The 19,100-nt window shown below is 43.2% G+C and overlaps 1 protein-coding gene across 2 annotated transcripts in view; it reads right to left on the bottom strand.

The window, feature by feature from the left end:
* Nucleotides 1-19,100, bottom strand: part of LOC135396598 (serine/threonine-protein kinase VRK1-like) — a 57,251-nt gene that overhangs the window by 29,809 nt on the left and 8,342 nt on the right. For both annotated transcript variants that reach the window (XM_064627648.1, XM_064627647.1), the window contains exons 3-9: nt 17,158-17,313; nt 16,431-16,486; nt 16,271-16,340; nt 10,657-10,853; nt 8,228-8,326; nt 4,609-4,741; nt 2,674-2,794 (exon numbers count right to left, since the gene is read on the bottom strand). In XM_064627648.1, the coding sequence (XP_064483718.1) occupies nt 2,674-2,794; nt 4,609-4,741; nt 8,228-8,326; nt 10,657-10,853; nt 16,271-16,340; nt 16,431-16,486; nt 17,158-17,313 (832 nt within the window). The remainder of the gene's footprint in view (nt 1-2,673; nt 2,795-4,608; nt 4,742-8,227; nt 8,327-10,656; nt 10,854-16,270; nt 16,341-16,430; nt 16,487-17,157; nt 17,314-19,100) is intronic.

The raw sequence follows: 19,100 nt of genomic DNA on the forward strand, positions 1-19,100 counted from the left end.
GTGTTTATCAGCTTGGTTCACACACTGGCATGATGGAAGATAAGGAACAGCCTTATCCTTCTCTACCAAACCGTACTCAGTGCTTACAGCTGTCATTAGACAGGCGAGATAGTGTGCTTTTATTGTACTAATGATGACAAATGCACCTAGTGCACTGTGTACCAGTTAGGTAGAGAAGCTGGTCCCGAGTAGTAAAGCCTGTAGTAAAATTCAAAAGGTACAATCCAATTTTTATTTAACTTGCGAGCTAATGGAAATGACTCACTCACTGGTGAGCACTTGGCTGCTGCCTTAAAGGGGCACTAAAATGCAAAAAAACAAGTTCACCTCAAATTATGTTACACACTATGTTAATTTCGTACTTGTTATCATAAATGGAAACTTTGATTCTGTTATGGAGCTACAATCGAAATTATATCAGACTCTTTCTTGCTTCGGCGCTAAGCAGTGAACGACGCTTCAGCTTGTGCATCGGTGTTTTTAGACCATGCTGCTAAGCGGACTGGTGTCCGAAGGACGTGAAGGTAAATGTTGTCAGTGGAACATTCGCGAGAACTGTTGTGGGTTACAATGCAGTGAATCGGTATTGAAAAATGCAGCAGTGAGCACCATGCCACGCATATACGGAACACTACAATCGGACCTGTTCCAAAACCACACGTCCATGATAGGTATGCGCGCAGTTCTCCTGCTGTCTCATTGGATGACGCCAATTTTGCCTCTTGGGGATCCCATTCGTTGCCGCCAAAGACGGCTCTGTTTTCGTTGAGTTTTCCTTCTAAACGGTAGCGCTGTGTGAACTAATTTTGCTTGCATTACACTAATTGAAACACAGACTTTCATTTGAGATCAAGTTGTTCTTGCATTTTAGTGCCCTTCAAGAATGTTTACCAAATGGAAATATCTACGATAGCTCCAACCATTTCTCAATTATTGAGGGATTTTCCTGACGCCCCGGTATAGTTTGGAATTTCATGGCCATCTCATACGTGGCCCACACACGACCCTGTAACTTGATGCTTCAACATGCTGACAATACAACAACACTTCATAATGGATCTCACATCTGTGACATCTGATGCGAAAGTGTCGGAAAGAAATCTGTACGTTAACGAAGGCAGAGCTTCATTGTAAGGTATTGTATCTGAAGTCGCTTCACAGTTCCTGTAAAAGCAGCAGTTGTGTTCCAGAACATTGCTGCAGGAATTACATCTTTTTGTCACCCAAAATGGAATATCATTCACTGTTATGACAAGATGCCGCCAAGAGACAGCAGTACAACCTACAGAACATGCGCTACAACAAGTTATAGTTAAGGCCCCTGGTCTTCTGCTGCGGCAAATTCAACATTCCACAATTTTCCGTGGCAAGGAGTCAATGGCTGCTTGAAACGGGAAACACTTTATTTTCTTGGATAATGTGGGAACAAAAAATATTTTATAAACATACAGATTTAAAGCACTGTTGTGGCTCAACGTTACATGATATCTTACGTTCTCCTCTGACAATGAATGCCATCTGTCGCCTACAACCATTTTATACCTGCTGAAAGATCTTTTAACACCTACAGAGTTTGTAGGAACTGACAAATACTTGATCGCAATAGACGCTAAATTTGGAGCGAGCACCCTTATTCTGTTCCGAAACCCAATTAGTACCGTATCTACTCGCATAATTTGCGCGCTTTTTCTCCAAAAATAAGTCTGAAAAGTTGGGGGTGCGCAAACTGCGTGGCAGCGTTCGCTACAATATTCAAACGATGCAAAATTTCAAAATTTTAGTATGCCGGTCATATAGGCTCTCGGTAGAGCCGATATTGATGTTATCACTACATTGCGCGAGACCGAAAGGAGTACCCAAATACCGCGCAACCTCTGACGGCTGGAGGCAAAATGCTGGCGCACTACCACCCATATGCCGGTGAAATACGTCGAGACGCTGCTGGAAGACGCTGCTAGTCGCACTGGACAACTGAAAGCACGCCATGTTTGCCAACTTTGTCATATTGTGGGTTTGTAATAGCGTGTTTGTCCACCGTTAGAAGTTTGAGTGACAGTATCGTCCATCCATGTCAGTAGGCCATCACCCGAAAGTGTGCACAGATCAAACAAAAGCACTGCAATAACTTCGGTAGCACTGACAGCGTTGCAAAAAGCAATCGCCACGGTCGCCGACACACGCGTGCCAGATATCCGCCCGCGAACAGTGCGGGTGCGCAAATTCCCATTTTTTGTTTTCTTGTCATTTTTAGTGCCAAACTAGGGGTGCGCAAATTACGCGACGGCGCAAAATATGAGAGTAAATACAGTTGAAGGGTCACATGTACCATGGAGCAGTTGGGAGATTTTATCTGACTTATTCAGTGTGAGCGTGCAATACTTCACCTGAGACACTGCACGTCGTAGTAACCGTCCACATCGCGTCCTTCGACCCAATCGGATTTCCCCGAAATTCCATGCAAAATGCTGCGGAATTTCGAGCAAAATATGGGATTCCGCGAAACTCCATGCAGAACGAAGGATTTTGCGGAATTGCAGAAACAACTGGCCCTTACTTATAGTTACCATTTGGCCATCATCACACATTGTGTTGTTCTAGTAGACACAGCCTAGCTGTGTCAGAAACTAGGTAAGTGAATTATAGTAGAATGGACATTTAAAAACAAATACGTACCTGGACTTTTGTCGGCTGACATATTCAGGGTCCCTGAGGTTGTCCTCCCAGGGCAGCCTTCCACATAACCATTGCAAGATGTTGTAGCCTAATATCTCCAAATCTCCTCTACGAGAATGAGCTGCCAAAAGAGCAAAATGCACCAGGTGAACAGTATGCGCCGCAATAAAAAGGACATATTTTGGCTCACACCATCTGACGGCTGTCCAAGGCACGTAACGGGCTGACCTAACACACCTCCCTGCAGCCCCAACTATAATCACACTAGTGACTAATTTCAAACGCATTACCCACAGCAGGGCAACTTCTTTTTAGACTTGTGGCGAGACTTCTGACACAAGCCATGGCAGTTTATGCTTTTATCCCCAAAATATTATGTCCAGGCTTTAAAGCAGGCCCACCTTTAAATCAAATCAGGCTTTAAAAACATGTCACGTGGTTGCAAACTGCAAGGGAACAATGCCTTGAATTGGTCACTTTTGATACAAATTGGCACATTACCACATACGCAGTATTCACATCAGAATCCACATCACCATGCTTTATTTAAATACTCCTACCAGCAAGGATCAGCATAGTCTCCAGATCACTGACAAGCCTTATAACAGTGCCTTGGATTTGAAACTGATTTCGATTAGAGTGCTATCTCAGTGATCCTCCATTGGGAAACCATCGTCAGAGGGCTTTTGCCGTTTTCGGACACCACCTCCCATATTAGATTTGGAACCGAAGCCTGAGATGCATTGCATGAGGAGCATGAGGATCATATATCATTCCAGGGTACCCTTCTGCCCTCATAGGAAGGTGCTTATAAAGCTCAGCTACCAAGACAAACACAGTCATTCATAAGCTCTTGATGGATACAAGTGGCTACCCATGAGGCTTATATCTGTTTGTCTCCATAGCTATGGCCGGGTTCTTGTGGCCGAGGTGGTTTGTGTGAGGTCACATCTGCCTTTGTATTTCTTTTCTATCAATATAATGGGCAGCCACATGGCTTTTTGAGGTTTTGCATGCATATTCTTAAGTTACGTTGCTCATAAAAAAAGGCAGGAAAAAAAAAAAGAGAGCATGTGTTAGACATGAGTGCAGCAGTTTGTAGATGACGCAGCACCACATGCAGCATTTTATTGCTGCATGACATAGGAGTGTGCGATTCAAAGAAAGCTAGGGCTATACGAATACGGCTATTCACAATATTCTAAGTATTCAATATTCATGTATAGTAGTATAATAGCTACTGGTATTTGATGATTAGAGTCAAATAGTAGGGTAAGATTCGGGTGCGCGAACACGAATCGAATATTAATCTCTATGATATGGCTCTCAGAATTCAATATTGATGCAGGAACTGAGACCACCATGTTTGCCCTATTCTCATGCATGGAAGTCAATGTTTTTGTCGCTCTGTTTATTCTTTTATGTCGAGTATGGCTCCCACAATTTGTCTGTAGCTTTCGCACTCATAAATGCACCACTGGAAGTTCATCAGATAAGTAGATAACAAGTGAAACGTGTAAATGCCGCTTGGGTTTCTCTGCATACACCATGAATCATAATCATTGCATCATCTGCATCAATGAATCATACGAAAAACTCATCCTGCAGCATTCCCATACAAATAGCACTCTTTTCCCATAAAAATTCAAGAGTGTCCCCATTTTGGCGCTGAAACCACTACCAAAATGGTAGTCAATCTCCTCCAACACTTGTCCCTATACAATAACTGCTGTAAAGGGGCTATAGAAGACGTGAGTTGATCCTAACGTTCCGAGATCACATATCCCAAATGTCTAGTCATAGTCACAATGTCACACTGAGCCTGTTTCACCGGTAAGTTTGCAACTGTCACAGTGTTTATACTTCATCGCAGACTTTCTCAAACAGGTGTCCGCTACAACTGTAGAAGCAATAAGTGTAGAAGAAACAGAATACCTCCTATATGTGCGTCCCTGCTTGTGAATTCTATAGTGCCGTCATGAGCCTTTCGCAAGTCTTCCTTGTACTCTTTATGGGTTCCATCATCCGACCGATACCGGCATGCCAAGCCAAAGTCCACAAGATACACCTGCAAAAAGGTATACAGTCTTCCCTCGTTAATATGGACACTTTCGTCCCCGACCAAAATTGTCCATAAAGCGAATCGTCCATATTATTGAATACCAAGGAAATAACAAAAACAATGCTGAAGGTTTATTGGAAAAAAATCCTGAATTAGTGCCTGCTTGAAGGTATACTTCGTTGCACATTAGCAAAACGTCGGCAACACGTAAAGCCTGCTGCTCATTGTCCTCAAATAATTTAAGAGCAGTCTGTAGTGCCTCTTGATCCATAGCAGACATGACCATTGGCTTGGCGTTGCTGAAGTCGTCGACGCCAGAGCCTGACAACTTGCCTTGACAACTGTACCACCTCTGTTTTCATGAGATACCGAACGACTGCAATATGTTTAGCTAAAGGCATAACTGCTTGCACCAGGATCAATTGCCCGTGGGCGTGTTCCGACCTGTCATGACGTCATACAGGATTTTCGAGGCTCTTCATGTCCGCAAATAACCCCCTTTCCACTTATAGTTCTTGTGGGTGGTTGCAAAGGAGAGGGCATAGCTCCCTATATGCCACGGAACCTCCTACTTTAAAAAATTATCCTGTAGAATGTGGGGAGAGGCTTGCCCTCCACACCGATACTGTACATAATAACGAGACTAAAATACATGGACTATACAGGGTGTAACAGCTAACTGTGAACATATTTTTAAAATATATATATATAACACTTTCTCCAAGATGAAATCAATTGCAATAGAGCATATGCTGAAGGGCACTCCCTAGGAGGGCATTAGCAAAGTCCAAAGGCAATGCCTTAATTAACTTTCATTAATTAACTTTTTAATTGTAAAAGCTACAAAGTTGTCCCGATGAGAACATCTCTTCCTTTCGGTCACCTGATATCGTAGCCGTTTTCAGAACAAAAATCCGTTCGATATATCGCCCGCAAAAAATTCGTGAAGGAACGCCATTTTTTTCTTTATTTTGTTCATTGCGCTTCTTAGAAGACGCGTATTTCCTTCATCCCCAACGTGAGAGGGGAAAGGAGTACAGTGCCGCCTCATGCGTCGAAGATGAGCTTTTAACTTGCGGAAACAAAAACAAAAGTATCGGGTGACTATCGGAACTGGCCTTATCTTGGGTTGCATTTTCTGTTTCCTTTTAATCTTTTTCCAGGACGCGAGAGGCGATAGTGTGCTCTTTCTCCCTCTTGCATTGAGGGTGAAGGAAAGACGTGTCTTCTAAGAAGCGCAATGAACAAAATAAAGAAAAAATGGCGTTCCTTCACAAATTTTTTGCGGGCGATCTATTGAAGGATTTTTGTTCTGAAAATGGCTACGATATCAGGTGACCGAAACGAACAGATGTTCTCACTGGGACAACTTTGTAGCTTTTATAAGTAAAAAGTTAATTAATGAAAGTTAATTAAGACATTGCCTTTGGACTTTGCTAATGCCCTCCTAGGGAGTGCCCTTCAGCATATGCTATATTGCAATTGATTTCATCTTGGAAAAAGTGTTATACAGTCGACCCCCGCTTATCCGGACTTCATTTATCCGGATTCCGCGGTATCCGGACAAAAGGCGCGGGAACGGATTTTCCTCCATGTATTTTGTTCTCGTTTATCCGGACTTCAGCTTCCGGACTCGGACAAGAATTCAAGGGAACGAAAGTCGAAAATTCTCGTAATCCAGCTTCAGTTATCCGGACTACCGTGAGTAAGAGGAGACGCTGACCCCACTTCGTCACCCTTTTCGCTGTTTCGGGGTTATTCCCGTCACACGCCAGGGACCTACATTCCTCTGTAGGGGAGACAACCGTGCATGATGACCCCCTTTTCTATTGGTGTGCGTTCGGGCACGTTGACCAATCGAGTCATTTGGAAATATCTCGAGGAACTGTCCGGTTCTAGAGGGGAAAACTCCAACCCGAGGGCCTGCTGCTTACGGCCCGTTGAGCTGCGATTCCTGATGCAGAGGCTCACTGCGACTGCCGTAGATGATGCTGCGGTTTCTGACTACGTTGACGTTGATAAGGATGATGACGCGTGTGCAGCTATGACTGATGACGGTGTGATTGCTGCTGTTGCCTCCTATCACGTGCAGCAAGACGGTGCCGATGACGCCGGTGAGAAACAAGGCTCGAACATTGACACTTTGCGACCGCACTGACATTCTTCGAACAGCGCAACAGCGTGGCTCAACTCTATGCAATTAGCAAAAGTTTGCAGGAATCGAGTGCCTACACTACTATGTAACAGCAGTCATTGACGAGATTTCTGTGTTTTAATTCAACCTTGCTCTGTAGGTCGTCTCTATTCGGTCGATTCATTTATCCGGATGCCCCGGTATCCGGATGATTTCGCCGGGAACGGCACCGTCCGGATAAACGGGGGTCGACTGTATATATTTTTAAAAAATATGTTCACAGTTAGCTGGGACACCCTGTATACTATGGTTTGTACAGTGCTGGACCGCCCACTGTCCGAAAAGCGAGTTTCCATATTAAGGAGACGAAAAATGCATTGAAAAAGTTTGGTCCTCACAAAAATCGTCCATAATTCGAGTTGTCCATATTAAGGGGGTCCATATTAACAAGGCACAACTGTACCTGAGATAGTGCACCCACAATTTGTGCTACAAAAACTCAGAGTTCGAGGTAACTCGTTACGGTAACTAAGTTCCTTTTTTTGGTAACTTGTAACTTAACTCGGTACTTTGTACCGTGGTAACTTTCAGAGGAACTCGTTCCTTTTTCAGATAACTTTGCCAAAGTAACTTAAGTTAAGTTCCAAGTTACTTTTAACTCGCTTTTCACTCACCTCCACATATTTTCTTGCTTTCTCTCCGGTTCATCCATGGCATTTTTTACCATAAAACGTGATATTCAATCAATGACAGTATTTTATTCAAGAAGTAAAAACCGCTGCCATTGCAATGAAGCTGAATCATTGTATGCCCACAGGGAGTAAGATGCAAAGCGTTCGAATATACCTCTACCAGAGAAACGTCATCATGACATTGGTAGACAGACTGAAACCGAAACAAATCGGCGGGAGAGGGCTGGGTTCCACGAACGGGCACTTGGTCGCTGCCTCACATTGAAAGAAAAGTAGGACTGAGGGTCGCGTCCCTTTAAGGGACCATATCGTAATCCCCACAAGAGCGTGGCTTTCGGGAGCGACCTTATTCACCTCTAGCTTTGAGCGTAGTTCAATTCTACCAAATTTTGGCGCTGTCGAACACTATGACGTCATTTGTTTACAAACAGGGAGAGGTCTATTGTTGGACATAAACGAAAACAATCTAAGCGTGTTGCACCTGCGTAATGCTATTTTGTGTCCGAAGTAACTTGGAAGTAACTTGTTCTTTTTTTTAAGTAACTTAGTAACTGCGAGTTACATTTCAGGCTGAAGAACTTCGTTATTAACTTAGTTACATTTTGCACACGGTAACTTAACTTGTAACGAGAAACGGGTAACTTCTCAATCTATGCAAAAACTCACCTTGTTTTCATTGCCCTTCCCATAGCCAAGCAAAAGGTTTGATGCCTTCACATCTGCATGGATGTAGCCAAAGCTGTGGATATACTCTAGAATGTTTATCTGAAAAGAGGTCAGATTTTCCGATACAGGCTTTGCAGTACAACTTGTCCTTTTTTCAACTCTAATTGTATGCGGGAAACTTACATCGCAGACTGTGAGCAGAAATTGCTACCTCGTGTGCCAGTATTGTGTAGACTTTCGTTAATTCAAACCGGACGGACCACAGATTTTATTATGAATTACAGTAAGTTTGAATTAACAATATTTTGCCTACATATATGCTGCATGACAAAATTATGGTTCCTTATGCTTGTATGTGCACATATAAAGCACATTGTTTCCTCTGCTAAACACGTCTATTGTATCAACATTCTCACTTTTAGTTGAGGACGACATTTCAGTATTTCTGATACTTAAAGATGCTTGTAGTCGAAGACACGCGTATTGAAAGATTAGCACTTGCAACCGGTCTGAAACGGAGGATTCGGAGCAACGAAGCTCTGCCTTCCCAAATGTGCGGAGCTGCACTTATGTGCATGCGTCATGTTTGAAATAGACTTTGTTTCAAAAGGACTATCGCATCTGGGAACACATGTATGAGACAGATACGGTAATGTTCGTCACCGGTTCACAGTCAGCTTGGCAAAGTTTCTCTTCAAAAAAAGAATAAAAGTTTTATGTTCCCTAGTATTCCAGCTCGCATGCCCACCTGTCAGTCGCCAAGGCCACCAAGGTCCCACCCCAGCCACTCCTTGATTGGTCACGTCCACACCTAAGGGTGCTCACCGATTGGCCGTGTCCGGGTGACGTTTCCAGAGAGGGAATCCCGGAATACTCTCAACATGTGTCGTCGGCTTTTGACACGCATTACATCAAACTGCACAGGAACAACGCCACCAATTGGCGCCAGACTTTCGGCGTTATTGTCAGTGACGAACGTGGAGTAAAACGAAACTATAGTTTCAGAATCAACTGAGACAGATGCGATAGTCCCTTTAAGTGCAATATGAAATATTGGGCACTTCGGGTGTTCAGATGAGCTCCAAAAACCATGCAGGTTTGAAGCAAGATGAGTATGGTCCAAATTATTGGACACAGAAATACATTGGTTCTGTGGGGACATTCGATGGTACAACAAAACTGGAAAGCACAGATTATCGGTAGGGAACTGTATGCAACGGAGGACGATGTCTGTGTATGAGCAACCCAAGCAGCTGAAGTTTCGTTGATGGGCATGCATTTTGTGCTTGTGCATTTGGCTCGTGTTTCACACTGCCCCAAGAAATGGCGTAACCGATAGAAAACAGAAGCCACTGTGCAGGCTTCATTTCGCTACTTCCTGCGGGCCGAAACACTTGACGAGGGAACGAAAAGTTTGAACTAAGAGAAGAGGGCGTCCAAATTAAGGAGCTTATCATTACATTGAAAACAGAGCGGGCCAAACAAAAATTCGAAATATGTTTGAGTTGACCGAAAGCACGAAATATGGAGGTTTGAATTAACGTGAGCCTACTCTATATGGTTTTTAGGGGGACATCAGTCAATCTCGTATGCAGGCAATTTGTTATATATTATAACAAAAATCATATCACTGGGGTTTCACTGTAGAGAGTACTTATTACAAAGTACTACGAGGTAGCATTTGCACACAATGTACCACAGAAGTACGTTTTCATATGGTGCTGGATGGATCCTGCATAACTAGCATAGTAGTGATGTGGTACAATCCTACACTGGCATTTTGTGATTCTGAAAGCACAACACTGCCCACAAAGGATCTGGTACATTGCGTCTAATGTGAGGAAAGAAGGTTTGCCTCCGCTACTGCTGTGACAAGCATCCAGATTTTCTTCAGAGTCTGTACATTAAAGGGACCATGAAGAGGCTTCAAAACATCTACAAACATCTTTAATGCATTCCTACCGAAAATTAGTTAGAAAAACGGAGATATGTACTAACTAAAAATCATAAGTAGGCTGCAACACGGCTGCTGCCGGCACAGCAAAGGAACTAGATATGATGTCAGAAGCAGGTGATGTTCCCCATTGGTGGGATGGCTTGGAATGAGCAAATGATGTCAGGCCGATCGTAGTGCGTGTGCTGCACGGCAGCTCACCGCTATTTTTCAGTGTGAAATGCAATGTGGTAAAAATTCCATGTTTCAGATAAAAGCTATTCTTGAGAACTATCCTCAGCAAAGAACTTAATTTTTCAGTGTCGGTTCATGGTTCCTTCAGGCTTTATAAAAATCCGAAAAATTCTGGTATTTTGTCGTCAACTCTCAAGACACACACACCTCAATTGCGCAGGTACATTTGTAATTGTGTGTGGCGCTTTGTGCTTCTTGAATACAGATGCAGCAGGTTATCCTGCAGGGAGTTCAGTCTTACCACATGTCTGCCGATCGTGTAGGCAGTTTTCACAGGTAACATCCGGTTGCTACGGTCAAGCACTTTTTGTAAGTCCTCCCCAAATCTCTCCATCACCATGAAACGATAGCGGGAGCCAGCGTGGTCATGTGAGCCAGATCCCATGAAACGTGGCATTCCCAAGTAATCCAGCTGATGCTTGCGAATCCAGTTACTTACTGCATACAGACAAACTTAGGCTTACCACATAGAAAAGAAATAATAATAGAAATGGGTTTGGGATTTACTGAAAAAGCCAGCTCTAGCTGTAGATTGGAGCAGCTTTGTGTCACATCCCATGGAAACTTCAACAACAAAATAACTGCCAATATCACATAAGGTTTGGCACTTCCAGAGATTGATGCACAATGATGATGATGATTCCATCGCTCACCATCACATAAGTCATTATCACTCCCACTATTGGGTCTGTATTGTCAACCAGAAAGCACCTACAACATTTAATTCATTCACACGTATATGAGGTGTGATGTGCAGGGTATCGGAGCGAACCGAAAACCGGAACCGAAAACCGGAACCGAAAACCGAAAAAAACCGCTATTTTGGTGCGAACCGGAACGGAATCGGAACCGTATACGTTTTTTTCGCTCAGGAGGGAAACCGAAAAATATATTTAACGGTTTTCGGTCCAAGAAAAAACATAGCCGGTTTGGACTACGGATAGGCGAATGAAACAGACGTCGTGTGCTCTGAAGTCATGTCATGGATACTATACGAGGGTTACGGTTACGGTGGAATGTATGTCGGTATACTATGACCCTTAGGCTCCATTTGTAATGGTTTATCGTTCGCGCACGCACACAGACTTAGAGGTACATGTGACTCTCTAGCAATGTGCCGTAGTGTTCGTTTTAATTTGATCCCCGCAAACTCTCCTCAACTAAACAGCGACCCAAGGGGGCTGCATAACGGCTTCTTTATCGGTAATGTCGCGCAACGCGTCCCTTGTTTGAGAGCAGCTAAGTTGAATACATTTACGTATAGCGAGGGCAAGCCCGTGCGAAGTGGCATCTCTTTTGTGGACAGGACACGAAGAAAATAAAACGGAGCCGTCGAGCGCGTTTGTGAGTGAAGGTGTTCCTCGATTTGCGTCGTACTCGTGCGGTGGTGCTTGCTGGCTAGACAGTAGCAACAGACATTCGGATGGGTCGCGATCGCTGCAATCCAGCAAGAAAGTACTTTACGTATGACATCACGACAAACAAGTCTGTTTGTAGCATGTGCTTCAAGAAAGGAGAAAGCCCATTTGAACAGACAGTAACCTACAGGAACCATGAGCTACCAATTTCACAGCTGTCTATTAATATTAAATACCATGTATGCGGAATAAACGGGTTTAGATTTTGTAACTTTTTTTTTTTTTGTGGGGATGAATATTCCCAGCAGAAGAACCGGTTAAAAACCGGTATGAACCGTTATTTTTTTGCTCCGGAGCAGAACCGGTACCGGATCGTTTATGATGTAACCGGAACGAAAACCGGAACGAAAAACGTTTCGGTTCGACACCCTGGTGATGTGTAACTGCCTGCCAATCCACATTTTGGAAATCACCATATTTTGCAACAAGTTCTTGTGCTGGTACAAAATCTGTCAAGCATGCACAACTTCAGTTATAAGGATCAGATTTTATGTTGTCATCAATGTTGTTAGAAAGGGTGACTGCAGCAGCTACAAAGTGGCTGGTGCATTGTGGGCTGTCTGAAGTGTGCTGCACGGGAAGCACTAGGGCTACTACAGATTACACACTGGAAACTGCATTGGCATGCACCGTAAAAGCTTAACACTGTACGATATGCTTGCAGGGACAGCTTTGCACAGTTCATGCTCACTGCACAGGATAACATCTGTGGCCAATGCAGTGCATCAATCTGACCATAATACTGTGACACAGAGTTCAGTTTAAAACAGACAGAAGAATTTTCATCAACACATCCTTTTTCGCTTCATGTTCGATGTCGAATTTCAGCTATTTAAGTGAACACGTGAAATAAGTTTACTTCATGTATTTTTCTTAATGAAAACTTCGGAGAATGCGGGAATAAGTAAGTTAGAGTGGTGAAAAGTTAGTTTAGTAGACACGGGTAATGCGGGTTTATCTCATTTTACCCGCAACCTGCAATGACATTGAATTTCTACCCGCAAATCGCAAAAGTACGCGGGTATCTCCAGGTATACCTGCACCCACCTCTAATTATGAGCAATGTAATTGGTACTACACATGTCCCCTAGTTTTCGTTACCAAACGATTCAGTTTGACACCTATACACTCTGCAAGTAACCGAGCATTCTGCGCATATCTCCTCTCCCGGTTACTTCACTCGGGAAGCCCTATTGGCTACGGCGGCGCCCTCCCTCTTCCCTCTCACTATGGTAGCTAGATGAATATTGTCTGGTGTGAGGAGCGGCCGCAGCCTCCTACCCGACGGAGTGGGACTGTTGCGGAAGACGGCCACCAGGCGCGCTGCTCCACGGATGTATGCTAGTTTCTGTGCGCTCTGGCTAGTCCCCAGGCGGAGTTCGTTCGTGCGTGACGTATCAGAGGGTGGGATAAAGACGCTGCCGCGTCTTTGAAGTGCTTTATTTTACTTTATCGTCGGCTGGGCACTGTTTTGTGGAATGGTGAACCTTGAGAAGACATCTAACGCCAGTGTGAAGAAAAAGCAGCGTGCAAAAACGAACAGAGCGCAGACCATCCGTCGTCGTATATGAAAGAATTCAACATGGATGGCCTACGCTACTGTTCATAAACACTCTTCAAGCTTGTCTCCAAACTTGAAGATATCTTCACAAGGTTCTTTTCATGCCGTAAAAGGCGTGCAGACAGCCTATAGTAGAAGTCATGACATGTGCTATGGGCAGTACTTGATGTACCAAGTACCCAAGTAGTACTTTAAGTACATTTCTGTGTACTTGTACTTTACCTTAAGTACATTTTAAACCGTGTACTCTGTATCGTACTTAAAGTACTCTTTTCTGAGTACTTTCCCATCAAGTACTCAAGTACCCAAACTGGACTCCAGACAAAAAGTCACAAAAGAGTATCAAAAATGCACCCTACTAAAAGCGCTAAAATGACAACAAGAAAACGAAAACCCATAGATAGCACTATTTGTGTGTTTTCGTCTTCTTGTCTTCATTTTAGCGCTGAACAGCCCAGTTGACTGATTACCTCTCAACATGTAACTGCAAATTATGTCATTTGATTAAGTTCATATTCACAGGTTAGCACTTAAGCTAGGACTTCATGGCATTAGAGCATTTGTCAAGAATGCTCGCTAAAGTTTTGCCAAAAAAGCAAGACACATATACTAAACAGTGAAATGCAAAGTGATACAAATTAAATTCACAATGTACTTGATGAATACTTGAAGTACTTTGCCTAGTACTTTGTACTTTGCACATCACTGGCTAGGGGGAGCCTTATGGAAATGTTGGCCGTCAAGCCCATAGTGAATATTTCACGATGAACATTGTAAAATTCTATGCTGTGATGAGAATGCACTTCCTCGTAAAGAGCATTAACCGTTCTCGCGCAGAGCGGAGCAAAAGCAGAAACTTCCAAAGGAGTCGCGTCTCCAGTGAATACACTTATGTGAGCATTCAGACTCGTGTACAGATGTTCTTTTTCATTGTGTGAATATGTATGTACATATATATCCTGATGAGGGGACGAAACAGGTTATTTCTATTGCTGTGTATAATAAATCTTGTTTTGGCATTGCCAGGTTGAAGTTTAGATATGATCGTGTCTTCACTGACTGATAGGAAACTTTATACATCGAGGAACAAAAAGAAAGATCAACAGACCTTGTTGTTATGACATTAAAAAAAGAAAACTAAAAGGAAGAATGGACGAAACAAAACTGATAAAAGGAAGAGATATAAAAGTTGAAAAGGGAGGTTGCCATCAGCTTTGTCACGTCCGAGCTACGCATGGGACATACCAAGCTGAGTACCTGATCCGTTGCATGCTTGGATAAGCGATCTTCAATGCGTTTTAAGCTATTCGTTTTCCATCTATATTTACCTCTCACTGTTCCATTCCTCCGCAAAACTTCTCGGCCACACGGGCGAAAACGGCCCATTCAGCAGACGCGCTTCGGGAGCGTTCGGGAGAATCTTCGCATACATCCGTGTTGGCGCGCCACCTGACGGCATCTTCCGCGAACGGGCCACCTCAGCTGCGGCACTCCTCACACCAGACAATATTCATCTAGCCACCATACTCTCACTGCCTCCTCTCATGCGCAGAGACACACTTGCACAGGGTATTATGTTTTATCAACCGATTTTTCCCCCCCTCTTTTTTTGTGAGAAAAAAACAAACAATAAAAATGGGGGGGGGGGGGGATCATTTCACAACCAGGATTCTAGGTGTCGCTTTTTTACGGTGCTCGAGCATTTGCTTGCAGAATTAAATAGTATACGCAAACAGTTCATACACAGGGAGATTCCTCTTCGATATAGATGCACTGCTTTTTTCCGCGCATGACAGGGGTGTATCCCATCCCAAAACCAAACTTTTTTTTCTCACACTGTCTGCAAGATTTGATATAACAACAATGATATACAGCAATAGAATACAGCATTTGATAGCACTATACATGTCTCCTTTCATCAATTAGTGGGGCAAATTAGTGAAACTAATTATGGCTTCCATGAGGAAGCCTATTTTTGGACTCATCTTGTAGGCCCCTCAGCTTGGAATGTAAATACATTAGCCCCCCATGGCAAAAATTAATGCGTCTAATTTTAAAAAATTGATTAAAATGAATCACACTATGCATACAGTCAGAAACAGTTTCAAAGGCAATGTTTTGCCCTGGTGATGAAGAATTTAATCTGCCCTCAGGGTCGCTGGTCGGCCAAGAGGAAAAGAGAACATGCACTATACATCGTCTACTCAGTAGACGAAATAAAATGGGTATGTGAGAGTATCTGCGCACCGATGCACATCATTGGGAATAAATGCCTTCAAACTTAATAAAATCTTTGGATTCTAACATAAAAAAGCATGTATATATTCTCTACGAAATATCGGTACTCTTCTAACAGTGATAGTGCAATTAAATAAAAGTCAAATAAAAGACAAACGTACCAACAGACAACCTTTACATTATAGTAGAACACTGTCTGGTGGTTTGATCACTATATATATTAAAACAAACTTCATTCACGAGAACAGCGTTCTCTAAAACATGGTTCGATGAAACGAGCCTTCCTTTCGTCAAAATGTAATTTGCTGAAGTGTTACCTCTTCTCTAAAACGAGGCTCGCTAAACTGTAGGGGAACCCAATTGTAGCCGAAGGTTTGTTCGCATATAGGCATGTATCGCCCACACTACAGCTCTAAAAAATCGTGGCACGTGATTTCCGCTAATACAGCAGTAAGGCAGGGAACACGCCGGACACGACCATCTAGTAAGGGTGCTATGCACATGGGGAGGGGGTTGGCGCTGCAGTCACCAAGCGAAACCTTAGTATTACAGGCCCACAAAGGTGTTACATGAGAATGCTCCTGCAGTGCACACCCTGTGTGTGTGAAAAAAATAAAATAAATGGACGTGACACTCACTCTGCTCTTGCTTGCCCACCCTGTAGTAGAAGTGCATCTCTGCAAAGAGGGGGCCGTTGCTGTGTGGTTCCTGAAGAGGAAGTGATAATACTGCATAACACGGTGTACAAACAGCTACCATGTTTGCTGCTTATGAGTTCCATCCAAGTCCCGCACTTACTATTTTTACTACATACGGTGCGTCCGCAGTCACAGGCTTTGAAACTTGGTCTGAGGCTAGAAAGTGAATGCACAAGGGAACAATGAGTCAATAGGTAGCCAAATATAAAGGGATATAAAAGGAAAGTGTTCTATCTTGACTCACATGGAAAAATAACAGATGCACTTGATAGGAAATACACACACTGCATGGCTTACCCAGGAAAGCGTCAAGCATCACACATACCAACATGAGAGCCTGAAAGATTTCCCCCAACACGAGACACAATAAACGAGCAATGATCCCTCGTACGAGTGAAAACTTCCATCCTTAACCAACTAGAGAGACGTGCTGCAGTGCCACCAGGTGAAAGATCGACACAACACAAGATATTCGACATCAAAAAAGCCTTTATTTCCAAAGGCGGTACCAGTAAGACACACGAGCACCTGTTCAGTCGATCTGCAAGTGTACAAGCACAGAGTCCGTAGTCACATCACGCTCACATTTGATGAGTGTCCAAGATGAGGAGCTCGCATCCACTTATACATGACGAGCATGCACTGTCCTACTTGTCATTAGGTACACAAACACTCAATGACATGACACAATACAATACAACTGAGTTCAGGCACACTATTCTTCTGGAAAACAGCCTTCTAACTATCTCTTACTAAGGGTATTCACCTGAGAGAATACATTAGCGGAAGACGGGCCTCATCGGAATAGCATAAAGTGGTGCACTCACCCAGGTAGATCTCCCCAAATCCTCCTAGGCCCACAGCACATCCCAACCGCCACTGTTTCTTGGTAACATCTGTGAGAATTACCCCCTGCGGTAGAGGGTCTGGCAGTCGGTGACCATTGGACGCAATCCTTGGGGCTGAGGCAGCTTTCTTGGGAGCTGCAACAATCAAGTGTACAATCACTAAAGCATCTAGCTCTCCACAAATCCAGAAAATTTTACAGAATTGGCTATGTCTCGCAGAACCAGCAGTTTCCCTCAGAATCGTGTTTTTTTCACGGAATATTTGATATAGTATCACAGTATTATGTAAGGATTTCAATCAATCTGCAACATTTTCGCAAGTTAAACCAGATCAGTTGTGATTGCAATACATGACACAACTGATACTGCTAACATTTACATGGCTGAATGTGCCACGACTAAAGAAAATTTAACGACAAGGGTGCCCGGAGAGAAATTGTTAGAGTTGAGTCTAATTTTCTTTGCGCACTGAAACGCTAGGAAAGGCCGGAAAAGTGCGCAGGTTGAGTCGGTGAGCAATCTTTGCAGAATGCTGCAACGTTTTTTTTTCTTACTTAAGGTTTTTTTGCAGTAGAGAGACAAGGACAGAAGAAACAGACAATAAAATTTTCCTTTAGTTGTGAGTACACAGCATTCCTGTCTGTTTCTTCTGTCCTTGTCTCTCTACTGCAAAAAAACCTTAAGTATGACTTACCAACTACCCCGTGTCTCTACCTTAGTCAATTTTTTTCTCTCATGCCCGCGGAATCCTGCGGGAATATAAATTGCACTTTGCGGAAATGTTAATGTTTCACCGCAGAAAACTAGGGGCTTTAACAATCACTGCTCTTGTATGATAACTCAGAAATGACAGGCCACAAAATAGATGCAATAATCTTGCTTCCTTCTGGCTAAGCTCCCATTTGCAGGAATACTAACTAACAAAAATGTTACACCCTTTGCAACTTCTAAGAAACAAAAGAGCACTAGTCAAGGACTCCAGAACCCTCACTTCAACCACCTCTATGAGATGAGAGCAATAAAAACGAAAGGTAAATTTTCCCTCAAACATGCATCTTCCGCACAATGCTGCTTATCAATTCAAAGGAAGATGAAAATCCTCTTCTCTGAATGGTATTTTTCAAATAATCAGATCCAAAATAAACTTGTTTGAGTCTCATTTACCTTACGTGACATCTGCATGTAAGAAGTGCAGGCTCCTGGTTATTAGGTAGAACTAGTGTGGGAACAACCAGAACTAGGAAAGGCAAACTTCCCAGCTAGCATATAGGTCTTGCGATATAAATGCTGATGCAAATGTTTCATTCACAGAGTGCTTCGTTTTCAAATGTGCGCCTCGTTGCCTTTGGTGGGTCATCATTCACATGGAGTCGTTGAACATGAAATGTATCAAGTTGTTTTCGAATCTGGGTCAACAAGATACACCTTCCATGCTGTGAAGCCCGATCACACGAATGACCAGACAAATTAGCCTTATTAGGGTGTCACTACAGACTAAATCTTGCATCTTCAGAACCTTACCAAATTTATTTTTATTTTGTATTTATTTTCTAGCGCCCACTAGCATCCAGCCTTTTTGGTGCTTCAATACACGTGTGACACTACATTATCTCAAAATATTGTTTAAAGGTAAGCTATCTCACACGAAATGGTGGCATAGTACGACCGTCACTCGACAGAATACATGACAAGAGCAGACGCCCGATATAGAGCATATTCACCTATGTCACATTGTGACGTGCATGCGTGAAGCTCCTCCCACAGGTGGTCACTTTTCGTGGTGGCAACATTGAAAGATGTTGCCACCACCATAATGTGGTAACAATAGTTTTCATAAAAGAGAATGTGAGAACGAGAATGACAAAGGGTCTTCAGAAAAGAGAAGGAGATCGGCGCCACTGTATTATAAAAAATTTTCCCAC

The sequence above is a fragment of the Ornithodoros turicata genome, chromosome 6, assembly GCF_037126465.1.
Source record: "Ornithodoros turicata isolate Travis chromosome 6, ASM3712646v1, whole genome shotgun sequence".
NCBI classification, from domain to species: Eukaryota; Metazoa; Arthropoda; class Arachnida; order Ixodida; family Argasidae; genus Ornithodoros; species Ornithodoros turicata.